This window comes from Arachis hypogaea, chromosome 8 (genome assembly GCF_003086295.3).
Source record: "Arachis hypogaea cultivar Tifrunner chromosome 8, arahy.Tifrunner.gnm2.J5K5, whole genome shotgun sequence".
NCBI classification, from domain to species: Eukaryota; Viridiplantae; Streptophyta; class Magnoliopsida; order Fabales; family Fabaceae; genus Arachis; species Arachis hypogaea.
Window position 1 is genome coordinate 4,010,270 of NC_092043.1, and position 18,969 is coordinate 4,029,238.

General features: G+C 36.8%; 3 protein-coding genes across 7 annotated transcripts; 1 reads left to right on the top strand and 2 right to left on the bottom strand.

The window, feature by feature from the left end:
• Nucleotides 1–351: 351 nt before the first annotated feature.
• On the bottom strand, nt 352–2,535 carry LOC112705720 (uncharacterized). Of its 3 annotated transcripts, none has more exons than XM_025756638.2 (7): nt 2,004–2,535; nt 1,802–1,919; nt 1,630–1,707; nt 1,393–1,421; nt 1,145–1,232; nt 909–1,036; nt 352–726 (listed from the first exon to the last, which is right to left on the bottom strand). In XM_025756638.2, the coding sequence occupies exons 1-6, from the start codon at nt 2,190–2,192 to the stop codon at nt 942–944; spliced, it is 597 nt and encodes a 198-aa protein (XP_025612423.1). In that variant the 5' UTR covers nt 2,193–2,535; the 3' UTR covers nt 352–726; nt 909–941. The 3 variants fall into 3 exon arrangements, with proteins under 3 accessions (XP_025612423.1, XP_025612422.1, XP_025612421.1); XM_025756637.2 differs by having other exon boundaries at nt 1,630–1,716; XM_025756636.2 differs by having other exon boundaries at nt 1,630–1,728.
• A 58-nt stretch (nt 2,536–2,593) lies between these two features.
• On the top strand, nt 2,594–6,628 carry LOC112705721 (U-box domain-containing protein 44). The gene is made up of 4 exons (XM_025756639.3): nt 2,594–3,072; nt 3,612–4,178; nt 4,315–4,624; nt 4,850–6,628. Exons 2-4 carry the CDS (start codon nt 3,621–3,623, stop codon nt 6,427–6,429), a joined length of 2,448 nt encoding a protein of 815 aa, XP_025612424.1. The 5' UTR covers nt 2,594–3,072; nt 3,612–3,620; the 3' UTR covers nt 6,430–6,628.
• A 1,107-nt stretch (nt 6,629–7,735) lies between these two features.
• LOC112705723 (F-box/kelch-repeat protein At5g42350) lies at nt 7,736–10,892 on the bottom strand. 3 transcript variants are annotated; one of them, XM_025756641.3, is made up of 3 exons: nt 10,676–10,892; nt 10,449–10,540; nt 7,736–9,841 (listed from the first exon to the last, which is right to left on the bottom strand). In XM_025756641.3, the coding sequence occupies exon 3, from the start codon at nt 9,748–9,750 to the stop codon at nt 8,014–8,016; it is 1,737 nt and encodes a 578-aa protein (XP_025612426.1). In that variant the 5' UTR covers nt 9,751–9,841; nt 10,449–10,540; nt 10,676–10,892; the 3' UTR covers nt 7,736–8,013. The 3 variants fall into 3 exon arrangements, with proteins under 3 accessions (XP_025612426.1, XP_025612427.1, XP_025612428.1); XM_025756642.3 differs by lacking the exon at nt 10,449–10,540 and having other exon boundaries at nt 10,576–10,712; XM_025756643.2 differs by lacking the exons at nt 10,449–10,540; nt 10,676–10,892 and adding an exon at nt 10,576–10,603 and having other exon boundaries at nt 7,736–9,737.
• Between the last annotated feature and the right edge of the window lie 8,077 nt (nt 10,893–18,969).

Consider the following 18,969-nt stretch of genomic DNA (forward strand, 5'->3'; position numbering starts at 1 on the left):
ATATATTGATTTGTGTTGAACTTATTTTATTTTCCCTCCTTATTTTGAGTGGTGGCAAAATGTTTTTCTAAGTTGTTTTATTTTATTTTTTATCAAGAATGTTAGAGGATTATTAGAATTTATTATTCTTAGTCATCAGTTAATCATCAATGTTTAAAAATATAAAATGACGTATTTTGTATTACTAGACTAAAAGAATTAAGTTGATGACTAAATAATGGTAAAAAATAATAAATTCTGATAGTTTCTTAGCATTTCTCATTTTCTATTCTTTTTTCGGACACTCGGCCTCAAATTAATTCTAAAAAATACATCATCTCAAATATTACTGTAATCCTAACAATAGAAAAATTGCTCGTTTTAATATTGTAATTTATTCATTGTTCAGCCTCCCATGTTATAGAAAAAGAACAAGCATAATTACACGCCATTTTCCAAGTGAGCAGTAAGCTTGATGAAAAAATAGAGTGCGTTATTAAGCCAAACACAAGAAACATGAAGCTAGTGTCGGCAAAACTATCTTGAGGAACTTGCTGTTGCTTCATCTTTAACATCTCATAAACCGTTGAAAGCTAATTTTATACGCGGGATGCAAAAACGAAATGAACATGATGCGAATATATTTCACTATCTTCTGACAAATCAGTAAATTTAACGTCAACAACCTGGAATGCTGGTCCCCATTACTATAATCAGATAATCCACATGCTACACATTTCCGGCATCCTGTACATGCAAAAAAATTAATCATGCCAGTAATAAGTGGGGGAAAAAAATTCTATTTGGTTATGAATTTCTCGCTAATCGTTGAGTTATCTTGCAAACCAATTACTTTTACTTTCCTCATTCTGTCTTTCCTAAAGGCGGAAGAAAGGATAATGGTTTCTATAAAGGAAAAATCATGTTACCCTTTGATGATACTGCTTGCCACCCAATGCTGCCTATTCCTTAGTATCTTCTACCTCTTGATGAAGTTGGTGAAAAGAATATAGGAATCTCGAGCGCATATTTGCCATTTCTACTAGGGTCTCTAGTGCTGCAAAGAATTTCATTCGACAGAATGTGTTATATCCTGGTTATCAGCACATTTGCAAGGGAAGCAAGGAGATTTAAGATCATCAATTCTTAATTCTTATATGTCTACCTCTCTCAAATGACAGTTGGGCGGCTCGAAGCTTTGGCGGAATTAAAATTCCAAAGACTGACAATGACTTCGCTCGCTCCCTTCGAACCTGTGAATATCACTAACAACATTTATACAATAACTCAATTCAAAGCTTAGAAACTTGGACAAGGGAAATGTCTATAATTTGTTCACTCCATGATTCCATCATGGTAGCAATGATATTAATAACAATCCAGTGCAAGAAGAAGAAAGTGTAGAATACTTACTACTACATCATCATCATCATCTGCGCGTTCTGAAAATTTCTTTGCAATGGTCACCTCAGCAGTTTGTACAACCACCATGTATAAGAAAATTAGAAACATCTAACAGAAGTACTTAAAAGTACACAGCAGCAGAATCAAATAACAAATGAAGCAGAAGTTTGGTTTGAGTAGGTATGTTTCATTTAAAAATATGCTTAAATTAGCACAACCCTAATTACTCAGGTAAGAATGCCATACCAGAAGATTTGGTGCTATTACTATCTTCATCTTCTTCAACTTCTTCAGAGGATACCCATTTACGCAACACGAACCATGCTTTTGCATCTACCAAATCAACTTTAATATTCAAACAGATAAATAATCAAGAAGTACACAGCACCATGTTCCACTATAAAAACACAAACTTTACCATCATATTCGGTAATTTTCAACGTTGTAGAAGCTGGATGGAATTTGAGGTCCAAAAGAGAAGTATTAAGGCGTGCAGTTCCCATGGAATGCCTCGCACTCGCTAATTCCATCCATGCCTGTCCAAAATTAGGGCAAATGAATTGCAGAATTGTGAGAAGATTTTAGTTTTTAGGGAATTAGGAAGAAGAATGAATACCTACTTGTCCAAGTGTGGAAGAGAGAGAGTGAGAGAGGGAAAGATAGCTATTAAGTGAGTCCATGAATTGCAACACGAGTTTCTCTTCAGCTCCAGGCTGGAGTCGCACTTCCCGTCGATTCTCAACTTCAACCGCCTCCTGCGGCGGTTCTTGATCGCCGCCACTTTCGGGAATGAAATGCCGTTCCTCCATGAAAGTTAGTTAGTTCACAATTCCAGCCTCCGATCTCTGCAACGCTTGTTTGATCCCAAATATTGGTAATTTCGATATGTATTGATTTAATCTTGATGCATAAAAAAAAATTAAATTACATATATTTATATATAAATACATTAATAGTTAATTTTAATATATAAATAATATTTTAAAAAATTTACGGAGCAATTTAGTACAGTATAAGTATATGTAAGATTTACTTCACCGATTAAACAGTAGCTTTTTTTTGTTATTTTTTTTAGTGCTTGAAAATGTATTTGACAAAAAAATATATATAAATGAGAGTTTCAATGAAGAATATAAGCTGAAAGATTTTCCCAATTTATTTGATGTATTTAGTATCATTATAAAGTAATGATTGATATTGATAAAAACACGAGTGGAGCCAACCTGGCAGTGTTTGAAGGGACACTGTACATAAATAAGAAATATGTTATTTTACTTGTATTATTTTTGTGAATATGTTTTTTATTTTTAATTTTTATATATCATAAAAAATATCATAAACAAACATAATAATCTCTCTCTCTCTCAGGCTGGCTGAGTTGATGACTATTTCCTCCCAGTCAACCTTCTCTCCTTCTCTCTGATTTTCCTCTCTTTTAATTTTATTTATTTATTTTTGCAATTTCTGTTGCTGTTGTTCTCTTCTTCTTCCTCCTCCTCTTCTTTGTTCCTACATCTCAACTTTCATCTCTGCAATTCCAGCTCTTTATACCATGACACTGCACCAACCACTTTCTCCAATCAACTTTTCCTCAACCTTTTTTCTTTAACTCTCAAACTTTAGTATAAACTAAAAAGTAGGGTTTCAGAATAGTATCTCTGCCACTTCCACCAATTTTGATTTACACAGGTAACTCTTATTGATCAGCTCAATTCTGCAATTTATTATTTATTTTTAAAATTTAGAGAAAATTATTGATCCCCCCCCCCTCCCCTTTTTTTGTTTTGTTGTCCTTGGTCGTAACCCAAATTATCTCTGCTCTGAAGAAATGTTTTTATTTTTCTTGGGTTTGAATTTTCTCGGAATTCTCCTCTTGATTGCAACGATAATTTCAATGGAAATTAATCTGGCCTAGTTTGTATGGCTCTCTTTCTAAATTAAGGCGATATGTGTCGATTCTGGGAGATCTTAATTCAGTGATCCTTATTATTATTATTTTTTTAGCACTAGATTGTTGAACTGTTCTCTAATTTTGACTTAATTCAATGGTTCTTTGCAATTTCGTCGTTGTAGTAAGAATATATCTTTGCCAAGGCATGATTCTGTTTGTGCGTTTACATCAAATTTCTTCATTGTTTAACTACTCTTTTGATATTATGAATTGTCATTATTGAACAATGGAAACTTATCAGCACTACCTTGCTGTGTTGTTTTCTTTGGGGGAATAGGAAACATATATGATGGCTTCAAGCTGGGATGGAAGCAATGACCCTGGCAGCCAGTCAGATGATAGCTTTCATTTCGATAGGTTGCACATTGAGCCCATTTATGATGCTTTCGTGTGTCCTCTGACAAAGCAAGTTATGCGGGACCCTGTAACGTTAGAAAATGGACAGACTTTTGAACGTGAAGCAATTGAAAAGTGGTTCAAGGAATGCAAGGAAAGTGGACGGCAACTTGTTTGTCCGTTGACTCTGCAGGAGTTAAAGAGTGCAGAACTGAATCCAAGTATGGCTCTGCGAAACACCATTGAAGAGTGGACGGCCAGGAATGAAGCTGCACAGCTGGATATGGCTCGCCGCTCGTTGAATATGGGAAGTCCAGAAAGTGATACGCTTCATACTTTAAAGTATATCCAGCACATATGCCGAAGAAGCAGGTCAAATAAGCATAATGTCCGCGGTGCAGGGCTCATACCCATGATTGTTGACATGTTGAAGAGCAGCAGCCGTAAGATACGATGTAGAGCTTTGGAAACTCTTAGAGTTGTGGTAGAGGAAGACGATGAAAATAAGGTTGTGACTTCTTTGCTGGCTATCATTTAATTTCCTTTGCAGTATGTGTGCGTATTTTTTCAACTTTTAATTTTATTTCTTAGCTCTGGCAGTTTGCCTTTGGGATTTATGTTAACATCTTCTCTTTGTTCCAAAGGAATTGTTGGCGGAAGGTGACACTGTGCGTACAGTTGTAAAATTCCTGTCTCATGAGCTTTCAAAAGAAAGAGAGGAAGCTGTCTCTTTGCTTTATGAGCTCTCAAAATCTGAAACCCTATGTGAGAAGATTGGTTCAATTAATGGAGCTATTCTTATATTAGTTGGAATGACAAGCAGCAATTCAGAAGATCTTTCTACTGTTGAGAAGGCTGATAAAACATTGGAGAATCTGGAGAAGTGTGAGAATAACGTACGGCAGATGGCTGAAAATGGTAGATTGAAGCCTCTTCTGACCCAACTTCTTGAAGGTGCTAATACTACTCTGTAATTAATCTCAATCAAAGCTGTGTTGTGTGGCTACTTTGCTCACTATTTATGTTAATTCTCAAGAGAGCATAATTTATAAAGCTTTTGAAATGGGTTTCCGTGTATTATTATTATAATTGTTATTATTCTTAGTATCGGGGCTCAAGATTGGTTGCAGAACTCTCTTTCATATGTGAGAATCAAATCATTATCATGTATCCTTTCAGGTCCACCGGAAACAAAACTTTCAATGGCTGGATTCCTTGGTGAGCTGGTTTTGAACAATGACGTCAAAGTCCATGTTGCTAGAACTGCAGGTTCATCTTTGATCAATATAATGAAAAGTGGTAATATGCAGTCAAGAGAAGCTGCACTGAAGGCACTAAATCAGATATCGTGCGAGCCAAGTGCAAAGGTTCTTATCGAAGCGGGAATACTTTCTCCTCTTGTCAATGACCTTTTTGCAGTGGGTCCAAATCAGCTTCCAACACGATTAAAAGAGGTTGCTGCTACAATTCTTGCCAATGTGGTGAACTCAGGGGAAGACTTTGACTCAATTCCTTTCGGACCTGGTCACCAAACTCTGGTCTCAGAGGACATAGTTCATAATCTACTTCATCTCATAAGCAATACTGGTCCAGCAATTGAGTGCAAACTTCTCCAAGTTCTTGTCGGACTCACTAATTCTCCAACCACAGTTCTGAGTGTGGTTTCTGCTATCAAAAGTTCTGGCGCCACTATCAGTTTAGTTCAATTCATTGAGGCTCCACAGAAAGATCTGCGTGTAGCTTCCATAAGACTTCTTCGAAATCTCTCACCCCACATGGGTCAGGAACTAGCCGATGCTCTACGTGGCTCAGTCGGACAGCTTAGTGGTCTAGTTAAAGTCATATCAGAGAGTACAGGAATCACTGAAGAGCAGGCAGCAGCTGTTGGCCTTTTAGCGGATCTTCCTGAGAGGGATTTGGGACTCACAAGGCAGCTGCTAGATGAAGGTGCATTTCAGCTGGTCATATCTAGGGTGATTGCCATCAGGAAGGGTGAGATCAGGAGCAGTCGCTTCATGACACCATTTCTTGAAGGGCTTGTGAAGATCCTTGCAAGGGTTACATATGTCATCGATCAGGAGCCAGAAGCCCTTGCACTCTGTCGTGACCACAATCTTGCTGCATTGTTTATTGAAATGCTTCAAACTAACGGACTTGATAATGTACAGATGGTTTCCGCCACAGCTTTAGAGAACCTGTCCCAAGAGTCGAAAAATTTAACAAAGTTGCCTGATTTGCCACCGCCAGGTGTTTGTGCTTCAATCTTTACATGCTGTTACACACAACCGGTCATTACTGGACTGTGTAGAATTCATAGAGGATTGTGCTCTTTAAAAGAAACATTTTGCCTTTTTGAAGGGCAAGCAGTCCTTAAGTTGGTAGCTCTACTGGACCACACGAATGTGAATGTGGTTGAGGCAGCACTTGCAGCCTTAGCTACTCTTATAGATGATGGAGTGGATATTGAACAAGGAGTACAGGTGTTGTTGGATGCGGAGGGAGTGCGGCCTATACTCGATGTGTTACTCGAGAAACGGACAGAGAACTTGCGGAGGAGGGCAGTCTGGGCAGTGGAGAGATTGTTGCGAACAGAGGATATAGCCTATGAAGTTTCAGGCGATCAAAATGTGAGCACTGCACTTGTGGATGCTTTCCAGCATGGCGACTACCGAACAAGGCAGATTGCGGAGCGTGCCCTCAAGCATGTTGATAAGATACCAAACTTCTCCGGAATCTTCCCAAACATGGGAGGAGCGTAAGCCTGTTGTAGATGCTTCAATGTGAGGTTTACAATTATGATTACAAATATTTGTATGTAATTTTCTGTTGTTCCAAGCAGTTTTGGATTGTATCTATATTTTTGTTTTATTTTATCTGCTATGCATTGATTCAACTGCAGTTGGGATTGTTGTATACTAATTATCCATTCTTTTAGGAGGTGTTAATTTTTCCTTGCAAGACTATTATGAAGGATCAAAACTTCTTCACAGAACTTACACCAGTATGAAAATTTGGGCCAGGAAATTCCAGAAATTGGTTTAAATTCCCATCGAAATTAAAAATATTCGTGAAACCAATACCAAATTTGTATAAAGACCTGTTGTGACCTTTTCAATACGCAGAAGATGGTGAGAAGAGAACCACATTGACATTGTTATCTGGTCGCTTGTAATGGCAAAGCTATCTATGACAATATAATTGAATATTACTATTTTTAATTAAGAATCGAATTTATATTAAGTTGCATAAATAAGAAATACGATAATGCATTTTGATTACATATTTTAATTAATTCAATCTTTTTAAAAGAAAAGAAAGTATATATAGTGTCGGGTTAAAACACACAAACCAATTGACATATAAATTTAAAACATTTAGTAAAAATGACCAATATACATAGGGCATTGGTCAAAGACTTAAAAAAGGCATGGAAAGAATAAAAATTTACAAATGTTCAATTTTGTTAATTCCATAACCAATTATTACACAATTCCCTTAAAAAGAATTAATTTCCTTACAACTTTTAGTCCTACTAAATTTTCAAAAGCACTTAAAGGATACTGATATCCTGTCATCATTGGCATGCGTTGTCTTCTAACGATTAAATTATAAATGAATATGATATTCTTTTAAAAAAATAAAAACCTTATTTTATAATTTAGCATTTCAATAAATTAATAACCTTTTAAATACACCTAGAATATTAGAATATAGAGTGACACAAACTCGGTAATACGTTGAAAAATATTTCTTACTCCAAGAGTTACCCTATTTTGTTTTTCTTTCTCGAATTCTTCACATTTCTACCGTCTCTTCAAACGAAATTTGTTTATTATTTTCTGATTTTCTCTCATTATAATCTGACTTAATTGTTCAAGTACCATAAGGAAGAAATAAAAATAGGCAATTGCTTAAATGAGTAGTCCAGGACCCAAATTGCTTTATAGAGTAGAATAATGCGTTCATTTAACTCCCAAGGTTAAGCAAACCTTGAAAATTGGAATTAGCATCCTACCTATGAAAATGACTAATGCTTGAGGCCAGATACTAAAAGACAAAATGAGGTTGATTGGTGAACTAATAAATGAATTAAGAAGACCAAGGAATAAAAGAGAGTAGAATTCATCTTACAAACACATAATTCCAGGAACTTGATGGATAGCAGAAAAATACAAGTGCAAAGCCAAAGGGGGGAATTCAACTTTATGATTGGTGTGAATGAATTAAATAAGGTACATAAGAAACCCTGAAACAGAGAACCTGCAAAGTTCAGTAGACTTGCCCGTATAAAATTATGTGCAGCCAAATACAAAGTAGAAATGCATGCATGTAAGCTAAGGATTTCAAAGATGTAGCACTGCCACAGTTTTGGTCAAGCAAGAAGAAGCATCCAGCTCATGAGTGACATGATTCCTTGAAATATGGTGCCAGCGTGCCATATCAGACACATCACATACAGTTAAAAAATCCAACACCTGACCAAATATCTTGAACATCTCTATCCCAAAAATAAGGCTTTTGTCTGCCACAAATACTGCATTCCAATCCATTGGGGCATCAGGATGCACTGAGACTTCAGTCCAGGTAAGATACATGAGATCTAACTCCCATAATTTTCTAACAGCCTTGTTCCGGCGCCCGATTTGACCATCCCCTTCACACCAGGACACAGATAGCATGAAAAGACGGCCATCGGAAGATACAAGTTTGGGGTAGTATTCAAGAACACGCGGCGGAAATGGAGAGGTTTGAATTGATATCCAGAATCCCCGTTCAACATCATAAGCCGCAAGCTTGTCCGTCTCGGAATAAACATAAAACATCTTGCCACAAACAATTCCAGAACATGCAACCCCAAAATCAAAAGGCAATCGCTGGATTTCAGTCCATTTATTTGATACAGAATCATATATTTCTCCAGAGTCCAGAGGCTCGTCCCATGATCCCAGACCTCCTACAGCTATCAGCAAAACTCTTCTACTTCCCTTTGAACTTGAATGATCACTCTTTTGTCTAAGGAATTTGTATGTCCTTCTACTGGTAACAGATGAAGCTTCACTCTCATTGAAAGAAGATCTGCAATGACGTCTCATTGAGAGCTTATGAGGATCCTCGTAGACGTCCGACACCCCACCGATCCTTGATCTTGGACGTCTATCCTGCCGGCTTTGATGACCTTGACATGTTGGGAAATCTGAACTGACCTCAGAAACTCCTAATATAGGAACTGATCTTCCATATTTCATAGATGGTATTTTACGCCAAGACTTCGTCAAGGGACTAAATACGACCACCCCTTTGTGCGTCTTGAATGAGCTCCTATCCACCCTCCCAAAGCTGGTCAAGCTAGAACATCCTCCAACAATGAAGATATCATCCTGTATACTGGCAACAGAGAACAAGAACCTTCCCCTTAGGTATTCGGCATCTATCCTATGCCATTGATTCATAGACACATCCAATGCATGTATCTCCCCAGAGCAAAAGCCATCTTTAACTGCACCAAACAGAAACAGCCATGGATTTTGATATGAACCCTCTCTTCTCATTTGGAGGAATCTAGGAGTGGTAGTCAATGCCCTCCATTTCTTGCACACAAGGCGAGCATTCATGAGACTTGTCAACGGGAGCCGGACCAAACACATTTCCAGAACATCGTCCGGGAGAAAGATATGCATTCTAGTATTTGCAGCCAATTCTTCAATTTCAGAATTCTTTCTAGAGTGTCTCCGCCAAAATATGTCCCTCACCCCATACGAGAAACAATCCACGGCAGTTTCTTCAGGGCCACAAATAGGTTTATATCCCCTACCCTCTTCACTGGCACTCGATCTCCTCCTACCATTTGAATCACTGAATTCATCACTGGTGTCGGCGCCTACCTTGCAGCCCCCACCTCGACTGTACAGAGTTAGGCATCTCAAAGCAACACCCTTCAGATCATCATCTTCTTCCCCCGCACTTCTGTTATTCTTCTTTCTCAGCTTCTGGCTGACACTCCTCACAAGACGCTTGGACACGCTCAAACTCTGGACATCTTGACAAAGGGATTCGTCTGCCCCCAATCCTTCAGAAAACATTATGCTCACTCACTAATTTTTCACAAGAAAAAATACAAGCCCCATAGCTATCTTGAAACTTGCGTTCTAGAATAGCACACAAGCTCGCCTTCTATGATTCATCTCAAGAAAGAAAAAACACAATAAATTAGAATCACAATCACCAACTGCAACACCACACATACATTATTAATGCTCTATAAGTTAACGTTCCACACATAACAAAGCATTTCTCCGTTAAAAACACTTGCTACACCCCATCAAGAGTTGCAGAGATGAAAAAACAAGAACGATCCTTAAAATATACCTTTTTCTAACAAAAATTATGAATAAAAAACGGAAATTTCCTTGGAAGGCAGTGAATGAACCCAGATCCAGAAGGGAAGAGGAAACATAGGGTGAAAATTGCAAATCTATGTGGAAATTGAAAAAGAAATAAAATAATAAGAATAAAGAGATGAACTTGAGGAAGAAAAGAGGTAGCAGTGAGTGAGAGTGAAAGATGAGTGTGAACAGTGACTGATACCTAACACAACACAACAAAAAACACCGCAAACTGAAATCTTGAGAAGGAAATAAATTGAGTTCACATATCCATGCGACTTTTGTGGTTGGATAAATCTAATCTTGTGCACAACGGAAACAAACGTTCACAGAATTTCCAAAGCAGAAGAAAGTGTGAAAAAAGAAGAGAACGAAAGGGGAAAGAGAAGACTTACATTGCAATGCAATTGAGAAAGAGAGAGAAAGAGGTGGGGGAAGGAATCACGAATTCGAGAGTCCAATTAAAATGGTCATGTTGTACTTGTACCTACCACATCAACACAGAAAAGAAAACAACTTTACCTTTTGTTTTCATGGAACCTCTACGATTAGGAAGAACCGAAGAAGAAAGCAGAAGAATAATAGTAATATTAAATAAATAAAGAGAAAAAGAAGAACATACATTAGTGAGATTAGGGGAGTCAAGAAATGAAAAAAAGACATTGGATGAGGAGCAGGTTAGTTGGTGGAGACGGGAATTTAGTAAAGCGACTTCACCACTCATTAAAAAGCGAACCACCACCCTTCATCCAGCCCCTTCAATCTCTCCTTTCTCTTTTCTTTACCCCCTCATTTTTGTTTTAGAGTAAAGTATTCTTTTTTTTCCTATTGTTTTCGATAAATTTTAAAATTGTAATATTTTAATAGTTTTATATAAATTCTTAATATTTTAAAATCGTCTCAATTTTATTTCGTTGTTAATTTTATTAAATAGGATAAAAATATTAAAAATAAAAATATATATAAAAATAAATTTTAATTTTATTTTTTAATAATATTAATTTTTATTTTTGTGTGAGTATTATTTATTATTAAGTGATTATTCGTATAAAAATAATTTTATATAAAAGCATCTAGAAGTATTTTATGACTTTTTAAATTAAAAAATTATCTTAAAAAAATTATCAAAAAACAAATTGGAAATAGAAAATTGTCGTAATTCATTTTTTTTTTCATTTTTTATGGTGAAAATATATCTTTAATAACTCAAGTTAGTATAGATTATAATAGATATTATGTTAAAAATTATACTCTAATGTCACATTTAAAATAGTGTATGTGTCATATGTTATAAAATTGATCATAATTCTGAAATTATGATTTGCCGTTTAATTGATTCTAGAATAGTAAATTATTTATTTTTCACATATTTTATTTCCTTAGACGTATATATAATTAATATCGTAACATTTTTATTAAAAAGAATGATGGTTATAATATAATTCATTAAACTCATAAAGTGAAATTATTAGGTTGTTATTAAGTCGAATAAAAAGGAAATATTATTACTGGTTCTTTATTGCTATCAAAATGTAATACTTTTCTTGAAATTTGATATAAAACTCAATTATTAAACCAAAATCCTAAAATTTTTTAAGCTTAAAAAATGAATTTAGAACAAAAGCAATAACTAAAAGGTTAATATGTATTATATTAAATAATCTTAAATCATCTAACAAATTATCTAATAGATATCAATCATCTTCACATACTTTAAATGGGTATTTACTTAATATTAAACTAGCGTTTTATTTTTTTTCTTTTAATTTCTTTTTTTATATAATAAGTCACATTAGCGTATCTATTGGCTAGAGACTACTAATATGGGATTTTTTTAAAATAAATAATTTATTTGCAAATATAGATATTTTGAACATAATTTATATTTTTATTTATCTCATTTACAGCGTAAATGAATTAGTTATTATACTAAAATGATATAAAATACATATTTTTAACTAATAAAGCAGCTGCACTCGTGAAATGTGAGAGACAACGAATTATATATATCTCGTTTACAACATAAATAAATATGTGTTAAATCAATTCAGACACACTGTAAATGAGATATGTCCATAATTAGTTCATTTATAATGCAAAGTGCAATAAATTTAAACCAGCTACAAAGGAACTGCAAGTATTAGCCTTTCTCATAAACAATTCACTCTTTTTTCATTCTTCTTCTCCATACTTTCAATAAATTTAGTAAAAATGACTAATGATAAATATATTTTGGTGAGTGTATATTCTAATTGTCACATGAGAAATAATGATGATAGGGTTGTATTTGAGTATGATAATTCTATCTTTTTACACACTCATTGTTCAAGTTCTCCGTCTGAGTTAAAGAACCTAATAATGACGAGGATAAGTGCTAATGTGACAAAGAAGATTGGAAAAGTTGGGTATAGGTTGTTAGTACCAATAAAAAATAGAGTATTTCGTTTTCGTGTATTTAAGGCTTAAGGATCTTCTTCTGTAAACATAGAGAAGAAGCATGAAAAGCTTCTCTCAGTACAGAGTCAAACAGAAGCGCTTATTGGGAGGCAACCCAATTTTATTTATCTATATTAATTACTCTTTTATTTTATTTTATTTTTCATTGTTATTTTATGTTTTCTTTAGGAGGATGATCATGTAAAGTCACAAAAACAACTGCAAAAATTAAAGCAAAATAAAAAACAGCATAAAAAATAGCACACCCTGGAGGAAGAACTTATTGGCGTTTAAACGCCAGTAAGGATACCAAATGGGCGTTTAACGCCCAGCCTGGCACCTTTATGGGCGTTTAAACGCCAGAAAAGGGCAGTAGTATGGCGTTTAAACGCCAGAACTGGCAGGAAAATTGACGTTTAAACACCAGTAAAAGTATAAAAATGGGCGTTTAAACGCCCATCCTAGCACCATTCTGGGCGTTTAAAAGCCAGAACTGGCAGGCAGCTGGCGTTTAAACGCTAGAAAAGGACAGCAGACTGGCGTTTAAATGCCATAATAGGGCATCAGCCTGGCGTTTAAACGCCAGAAATGGCACATAGAGGGCGTTTAATGCTAAAAAGGTGCAGGGATGAAAAATCCTTGACACCTCAGGATCTGTGGACCCCACAGGATCCCCACCTACCCCACCTCATTCTCTCTCCTCTTCATACTTCTCCATAACACTCTACCCAAAACACCACTCACCTATCAAATCTTACCCTCTTCCCCATATTCTCTTTACCACTCACATCCACCTACCCCCCACCCACTCAAATTCAAACAATTTCCCTCCCAAACCCACCTCTTCTCACACAAACTAACTCCCTCTCTTACCCTATAAATACCCCTCCTTACTCCTTCATTTTCACATATCACATACACTCAACACCCCCCTTAGCCGAACCCTCTCAAGCCCCCATCTCCCACTTTTCTTCTTCTTCTACTCTCTTCTTTCTTCTTTTGCTCGAGGACAAGCAAACCTCTTAAGTTTGGTGTGAAAAAGCCTTGCTTTTTAATTTTTTATAACCATTAATGGCACCTAAGGCCGGAGAAACCTCAAGGAAGAGGAAAGAGAAGGCAATTGCTTCCACTTCCGAGTCATGAGAGATGGAGAGGTTCATCTCAAAGGTCCATCAAGACTACTTCTATGAAGTTGTGGCCAAGAAGAAGGTGATCCCCGAGGTCCCCTTCAAGCTCAAAAGGAGCGAATATCCGGAGATCCGACATGAGATTAGGAGAAGAGGATGGGAAGCTCTCACCAATCCCATTCAACAAGTTGAAATATTAATGGTTCAAGAGTTATACGCTAATGCATGGATCACAAAGAACCATGATCAAAGTATGAACGCGAACCCAAAGAATTGGCTCACAATCGTTCGGGGAAAATACTTAGATTTCAGTCCAAAAAATATAAGGTTGGCATTCAACTTGCCAATGATGCAAGTAGATGCACGCCCCTACACTAGAAAGGTCAACTTTGATCAAAGGTTGGACCAAGTCCTCATGGACATATGTGTAGAAGGAGCTCAATTGAAGAGAGACTCCAAAAGCAAGCCGGTTCAACTAAGAAGGCTTGACCTTAAGCCTGTGGCTAGAGGATGGTTGGAGTTCATCCAACGCTCCATCATTCCTACTAGTAACCGGTCTGAAGTAACTGTGGGTCGGGCTATCATGATCCATAGTATCATGATTGGAGAGAAAGTGGAAGTTTTTGAGATCATACCTATAGAACTATACAAGGTTGCTGACAAACCTTCTACTTTAGCAAGATTAGCCTTCCCTCATCTCATCTATCACCTATGCAATTTAGCTGGAATTGTCATAGAGGAAGACATCCTCATTGAAGAGGACAAGCCCATCACTAAAAAGATGATGGAGCAAACAAGAGAGCCCACTCATGGACCTCAACAAACGCATGAGGAAGTCCTTCATCAAGAAATCCCTGAGATACCTTAAGGGATGCATTTTCCTCCACACAACTATTGGGAACAACTCAACACTTCTCTAGGAGATTTGAGTTCCAATATGGAGCAACAAAAGATGGAGCACCAAGAGCATTCCATCATCCTCCATGAAATTAGAGAAGACCAAAGAGCCATGAAGGAAGAACAACAAAGGCAAGGAAGAGACATTGAGGAGCTCAAGCACTCCATAGGATCTTCAAGAAGGAGAACTAGCCGCCATCACTAAGGTGGACCCGTTCTTTAATTTCCTTGTTATTTGTTTTTTTGTTTTCGATTTTTTTATGCTTTATGTTTGTCTATGTTTTAGTTTCATTACATGATCATTAGTGTCTAGTGTCTATGTCTTAAAGCTATGAATAATTCCATGAATCCTTCACCTTTCTTAAATGAAAAATGTTTCTAATTACAAAAGAACAAAAAGTACATAAATTCCAAATTTTATCTTGAAATTAGTTTAATTATTTTGATGTGGTGGCAATACTTTTTGTTTTCTGAATGAATGCTTGAACAATGCATATTTTTTATAGTGAAGTTTATGAATGTTAAAATTGTTGGCTCTTGAAAGAATGATGAACAAAGAGAAATGTTATTGATAATATGAGAAATCATGAAATTTATTATTGAAGCAAGAAAAAGCAGTGAAAAAGAAAAAGCTTGCGAAAAAAAAACATTTCAAAAAAATTGCGAAAAATAAAGAAAAAAAAGAGAAAAAAAAGAAGAAAGAAAAAGCTAGCAGAAAAAGCCAATAACCCTTTAAACCAAAAGGTAAGGATAAAAAAGGATCCAAGGCTTTGAGCATCAGTGGATAGGAGGGCCTAAAGGAACAAAATCCTGGCCTAAGCGGCTAAATCAAGTTGTCCCTAACCATGTGCTTGTGGCATGAAGGTCCAAGTGAAAAGCTTGAGACTGAGTGGTTAAAGTCGTGATCCAAAGCAAAAAAAGTGTGCTTAAGAACTTTGGACACCTCTAACTGGGGACTTTAGCAAAGCTGAGTCACAATCTGAAAAGGTTCACCCAGTTATGTGTCTGTGGCATTTATGTATCCGGTGGTAATACTGGAAAACAAAGTACTTAGGGCCACGGCCAAGACTCATAAAGTATCTGTGTTCAAGAATCAACATACTGAACTAAGAGAATCAATAACACTATCTAAATTATGAGTTCCTAATGGATGCCAATTATTCTGAACTTCAAAGGATAAAGTGAGATGCCAAAACTGTTCAGAAGCAAAAAGCTACTAGCCCCGCTCATCTAACTGGGACTAAGTTTCATTGATATTGTGAGATTTATTATATATTCTCTTCTTTTTATCCTATTTTGTTTTCATCTGCTTGGGGACAAGCAACAATTTAAGTTTGGTGTTGTGATGAGAAGATAATTTATACGCTTTTTGGCATTATTTTTACATAGTTTTTAATATGTTTTAGTTACTTTTTAATATATTTTTATTAGTTTTTATGCAAAATCACATTTCTGGACTTTACTATGAGTTTGTGTGTTTTTCTGTGATTTCAGGTATTTTCTGACTGAAATTGAGGGATCTGAGCAAAACTCTGATTCAAAGACTGAGAAAGGACTGAAGATACTGTTGGATTCTGACCTCCCTGCACTCGAAGTGGATTTTCTGGAGTTACAGAAGCCCAATTGGCGCGCTCTCAATTGTGTTAGAAAGTAGATCCAGCAACGTTAATAGTTCATACTTTTGACCGAGATTTGATGGCCCAAACTGGCGACCAAACGCCCACCAGAGACCCTTTTATGGCGTAAAACGCCAGAACTGACACCAAAGTTGGAGTTAAACGCCCAAACTAGCACCAAAACTGACGTTTAAAATCCAAGAAGAGCCTATGCACGTGAAAGCTTCAATGCTCAGCCCAAACACACACCAAGTGGGCCCCGGAAGTGGATTTATGCACCATCTACACTTAGTTACTCATTTTCTGTAAACCTAGTTTACTAGTTTAGTATAAATAATACTTTTTACTATTTTATTCATATTTTTAGATCATTTTTGAGACTACTTTTGGATCACTTGATCTCTTGATCACATTTTGGGGGCTGGCCATTCGTCCATGCCACCTTTATCACTTATGTATTTTCAACGGTGAAATTTCTACACCTCATAGATTAAGGTGTGGTGCTCTGCTGTTCCTCATGAATTAATGCAAAGTACTATTGTTTTTCTATTCAATTCACGCTTATTCTTGTTCTAAGATATTCACTCGTACTTCAACTTGATGGATGTGATGATCCGTGACACTCATCATCATCCTCCTTTATGAACGCGTGCCTGACAACCACCTCTGTTCTATCTGCAAGAGCTTGAGAGCCTTCCATTCCGTGATATCAGAGTCTTCGTGGTATAAGCTAGAATCAATTGGCAGCATTCTTGAGATCCGAAAAGTCTAAACCTTGTCTGTGATATTCTGAGTAGGATTTGGGATGGGATGACTGTGACGCGCTTCAAACTCATGACTGTTGGGCACAGTGACAGTGTGCAAAAGGATCAATGGATTGTATTCCGACACGATCGAGAACCGACAGCTAATTAGCCAAGCGGGAAACCGTAGCGGACATATTTTCACTGAGAGGATGGATGGTAGCCATTGACAACGGTGATCCACCAACATACAGCTTGCCATGGAAGGGAGTACGTATGATTGGATGAGGACAATAGGAAAGCGGAGGCTCAGAGGGAACAAAGCATCTCCATACGCTTATCTGAAATTCCCACCAATGAATTGCATAAGTATCTCTATCATATTTTATGTTTTATTTATTTTTTTATCATCAAAACCTCATAACCATTTGAATCCGTCTGACTGAGATTTACAAGATGACCATAGCTTGCTTCAAGCTGACAATCTCCGTGGGATCAACCTTTACTCACGTAAGGTATTACTTGGACGACCCAGTGCACTTGCTGGTCAGCTGCGCGGAGTTGTGAAAAAAGTGTGAACTCACGATTTCGTGTACCAACGAGCATTCACAGCTACCTGGTAATTTGCCATCAAATTTTCATAATCTTCTTCCAATTGGCCAACCTTCGCTCGAAGTGTGTTGTTAGTCACACGTAGCATCTTCACTTTAAAGTAGTTATAGTCTTTAACTTCCTTACTAGTCATATCTAGGACTTTACTAACCATCTTTAGAGCTGTTTCTTTGTGCGCCACCTTCTCCACCATTGAAAAATGACCTTTCGCACTCATTTCAACTTCGTATGGCTGCCCAAGAAGCACCACCATAAAACCATAGAAGGGGCCTGCATCACTGAGATATCTTTCTTGCTTAAAGAAACATGGCCCAAGGATTTCAGACTTGTAGTATAGCTTCACCAAAAGTTCTTCCATGCTATTCAGTATAGGAAAATCACCATTGACCTCCTCCTCTGGGATCACTGGAAGCCCTGCATCCACAATTCTACGACTCATCAAAACCCAACCTGGAATGAAAAGTTGTTAAGTAAATTGACCCCTCTTTTGATAAACAATTAAGGTGCTCCAAAAATGAAAAATAAACCTGCATGTTAAAAACTTACAAGAGACCACCAGTCGTGGCCAGCTATTCCCACATTCCTTGTCCCCTTTCTCATTCCCTCTACCTTCGCATAAATATCCCATCATTTAAAGAGTGGCAGCATTCTCAACAGCAATGGAATGCAATCTTACATTGAATGCTAAAACATCTTGTTGGTAGCTTGCTAAAGCAATGGTACTCAGGGAAAGTGAAGTCCATAATCTACTCCCTGGCGTTTTCCCAACTTGTGTACACTCCTGTTCGCCTCCCCTTCGTGACAGCGAAGAACATATAGCATTGCATTTTATCGTCTATCTCACACTACCTCTCCTCTAGTATGTCTGGGGCACAAATAGCTGCGAAATGACTAGTTCTTTCCTGGGTTCAGGAAGCCTCAACTATATTGCCCTGCTTCGGCTACCACTTCAACGTTAGCAAACCATTTATGACAATGCCTCGTTCTACATAAACGGAAATTCCTTTAGTAACATATATTTCTAATGTTGTTTCTTATTAAAAAAAATTCAAGCATGTTAACCCTAAACTTTTAAAACAAATCAACACACTTTAGGCCCAGCCTACTGTAATCTCATCTTGTCCGTAGCAACCATAAACAAATGTAACCCAACTTACACTCGTAACAGAATAAACAAAAACCCAACCCCAATTTTAGCCCACTTCATAAGCCCAATGTCAAAATAAAACTATTTACACGTGTCAACTCTAACATGTACATTTTCTGAAATGGCCTTAATCATAGGGGTCAAATTTTCAATAACTAACACACCGGATATACCCCCGTTAAGGTAACGAGTTACACCTCAATGCATCAATGATTGTATCAACAAAGCACACGTGGCCAATCCATATGCCGACAACAATGCCGGCGTCACGAGCGCCTCATCTGGAAAGTCGCGTGTAAAAATTTACCGTATATCAAATCAATTATGACTACTTGCTG

What these genes read in the sequence shown, in the direction of transcription:
- LOC112705723 (XM_025756641.3), bottom strand. Translation starts at nt 9,750, where the DNA reads ATGTTTTCTGAAGGATTGGGGGCAGACGAATCCCTTTGTCAAGATGTC.
- LOC112705720 (XM_025756636.2), bottom strand. Translation starts at nt 2,192, where the DNA reads ATGGAGGAACGGCATTTCATTCCCGAAAGTGGCGGCGATCAAGAACCG. An exon ending in ATGATGATGATGATGTAGTA is followed by an intron (nt 1,233 to 1,392) that starts GTAAGTATTCTA and finishes TGATATTCACAG; the next exon opens with GTTCGAAGGGAGCGAGCGAA. An exon ending in CCAACTGTCATTTGAGAGAG is followed by an intron (nt 1,037 to 1,144) that starts GTAGACATATAA and finishes AATTCTTTGCAG; the next exon opens with CACTAGAGACCCTAGTAGAA.
- LOC112705721 (XM_025756639.3), top strand. Translation starts at nt 3,621, where the DNA reads ATGATGGCTTCAAGCTGGGATGGAAGCAATGACCCTGGCAGCCAGTCA. An exon ending in AGGAAGACGATGAAAATAAG is followed by an intron (nt 4,179 to 4,314) that starts GTTGTGACTTCT and finishes TTTGTTCCAAAG; the next exon opens with GAATTGTTGGCGGAAGGTGA. An exon ending in TCTGACCCAACTTCTTGAAG is followed by an intron (nt 4,625 to 4,849) that starts GTGCTAATACTA and finishes GTATCCTTTCAG; the next exon opens with GTCCACCGGAAACAAAACTT.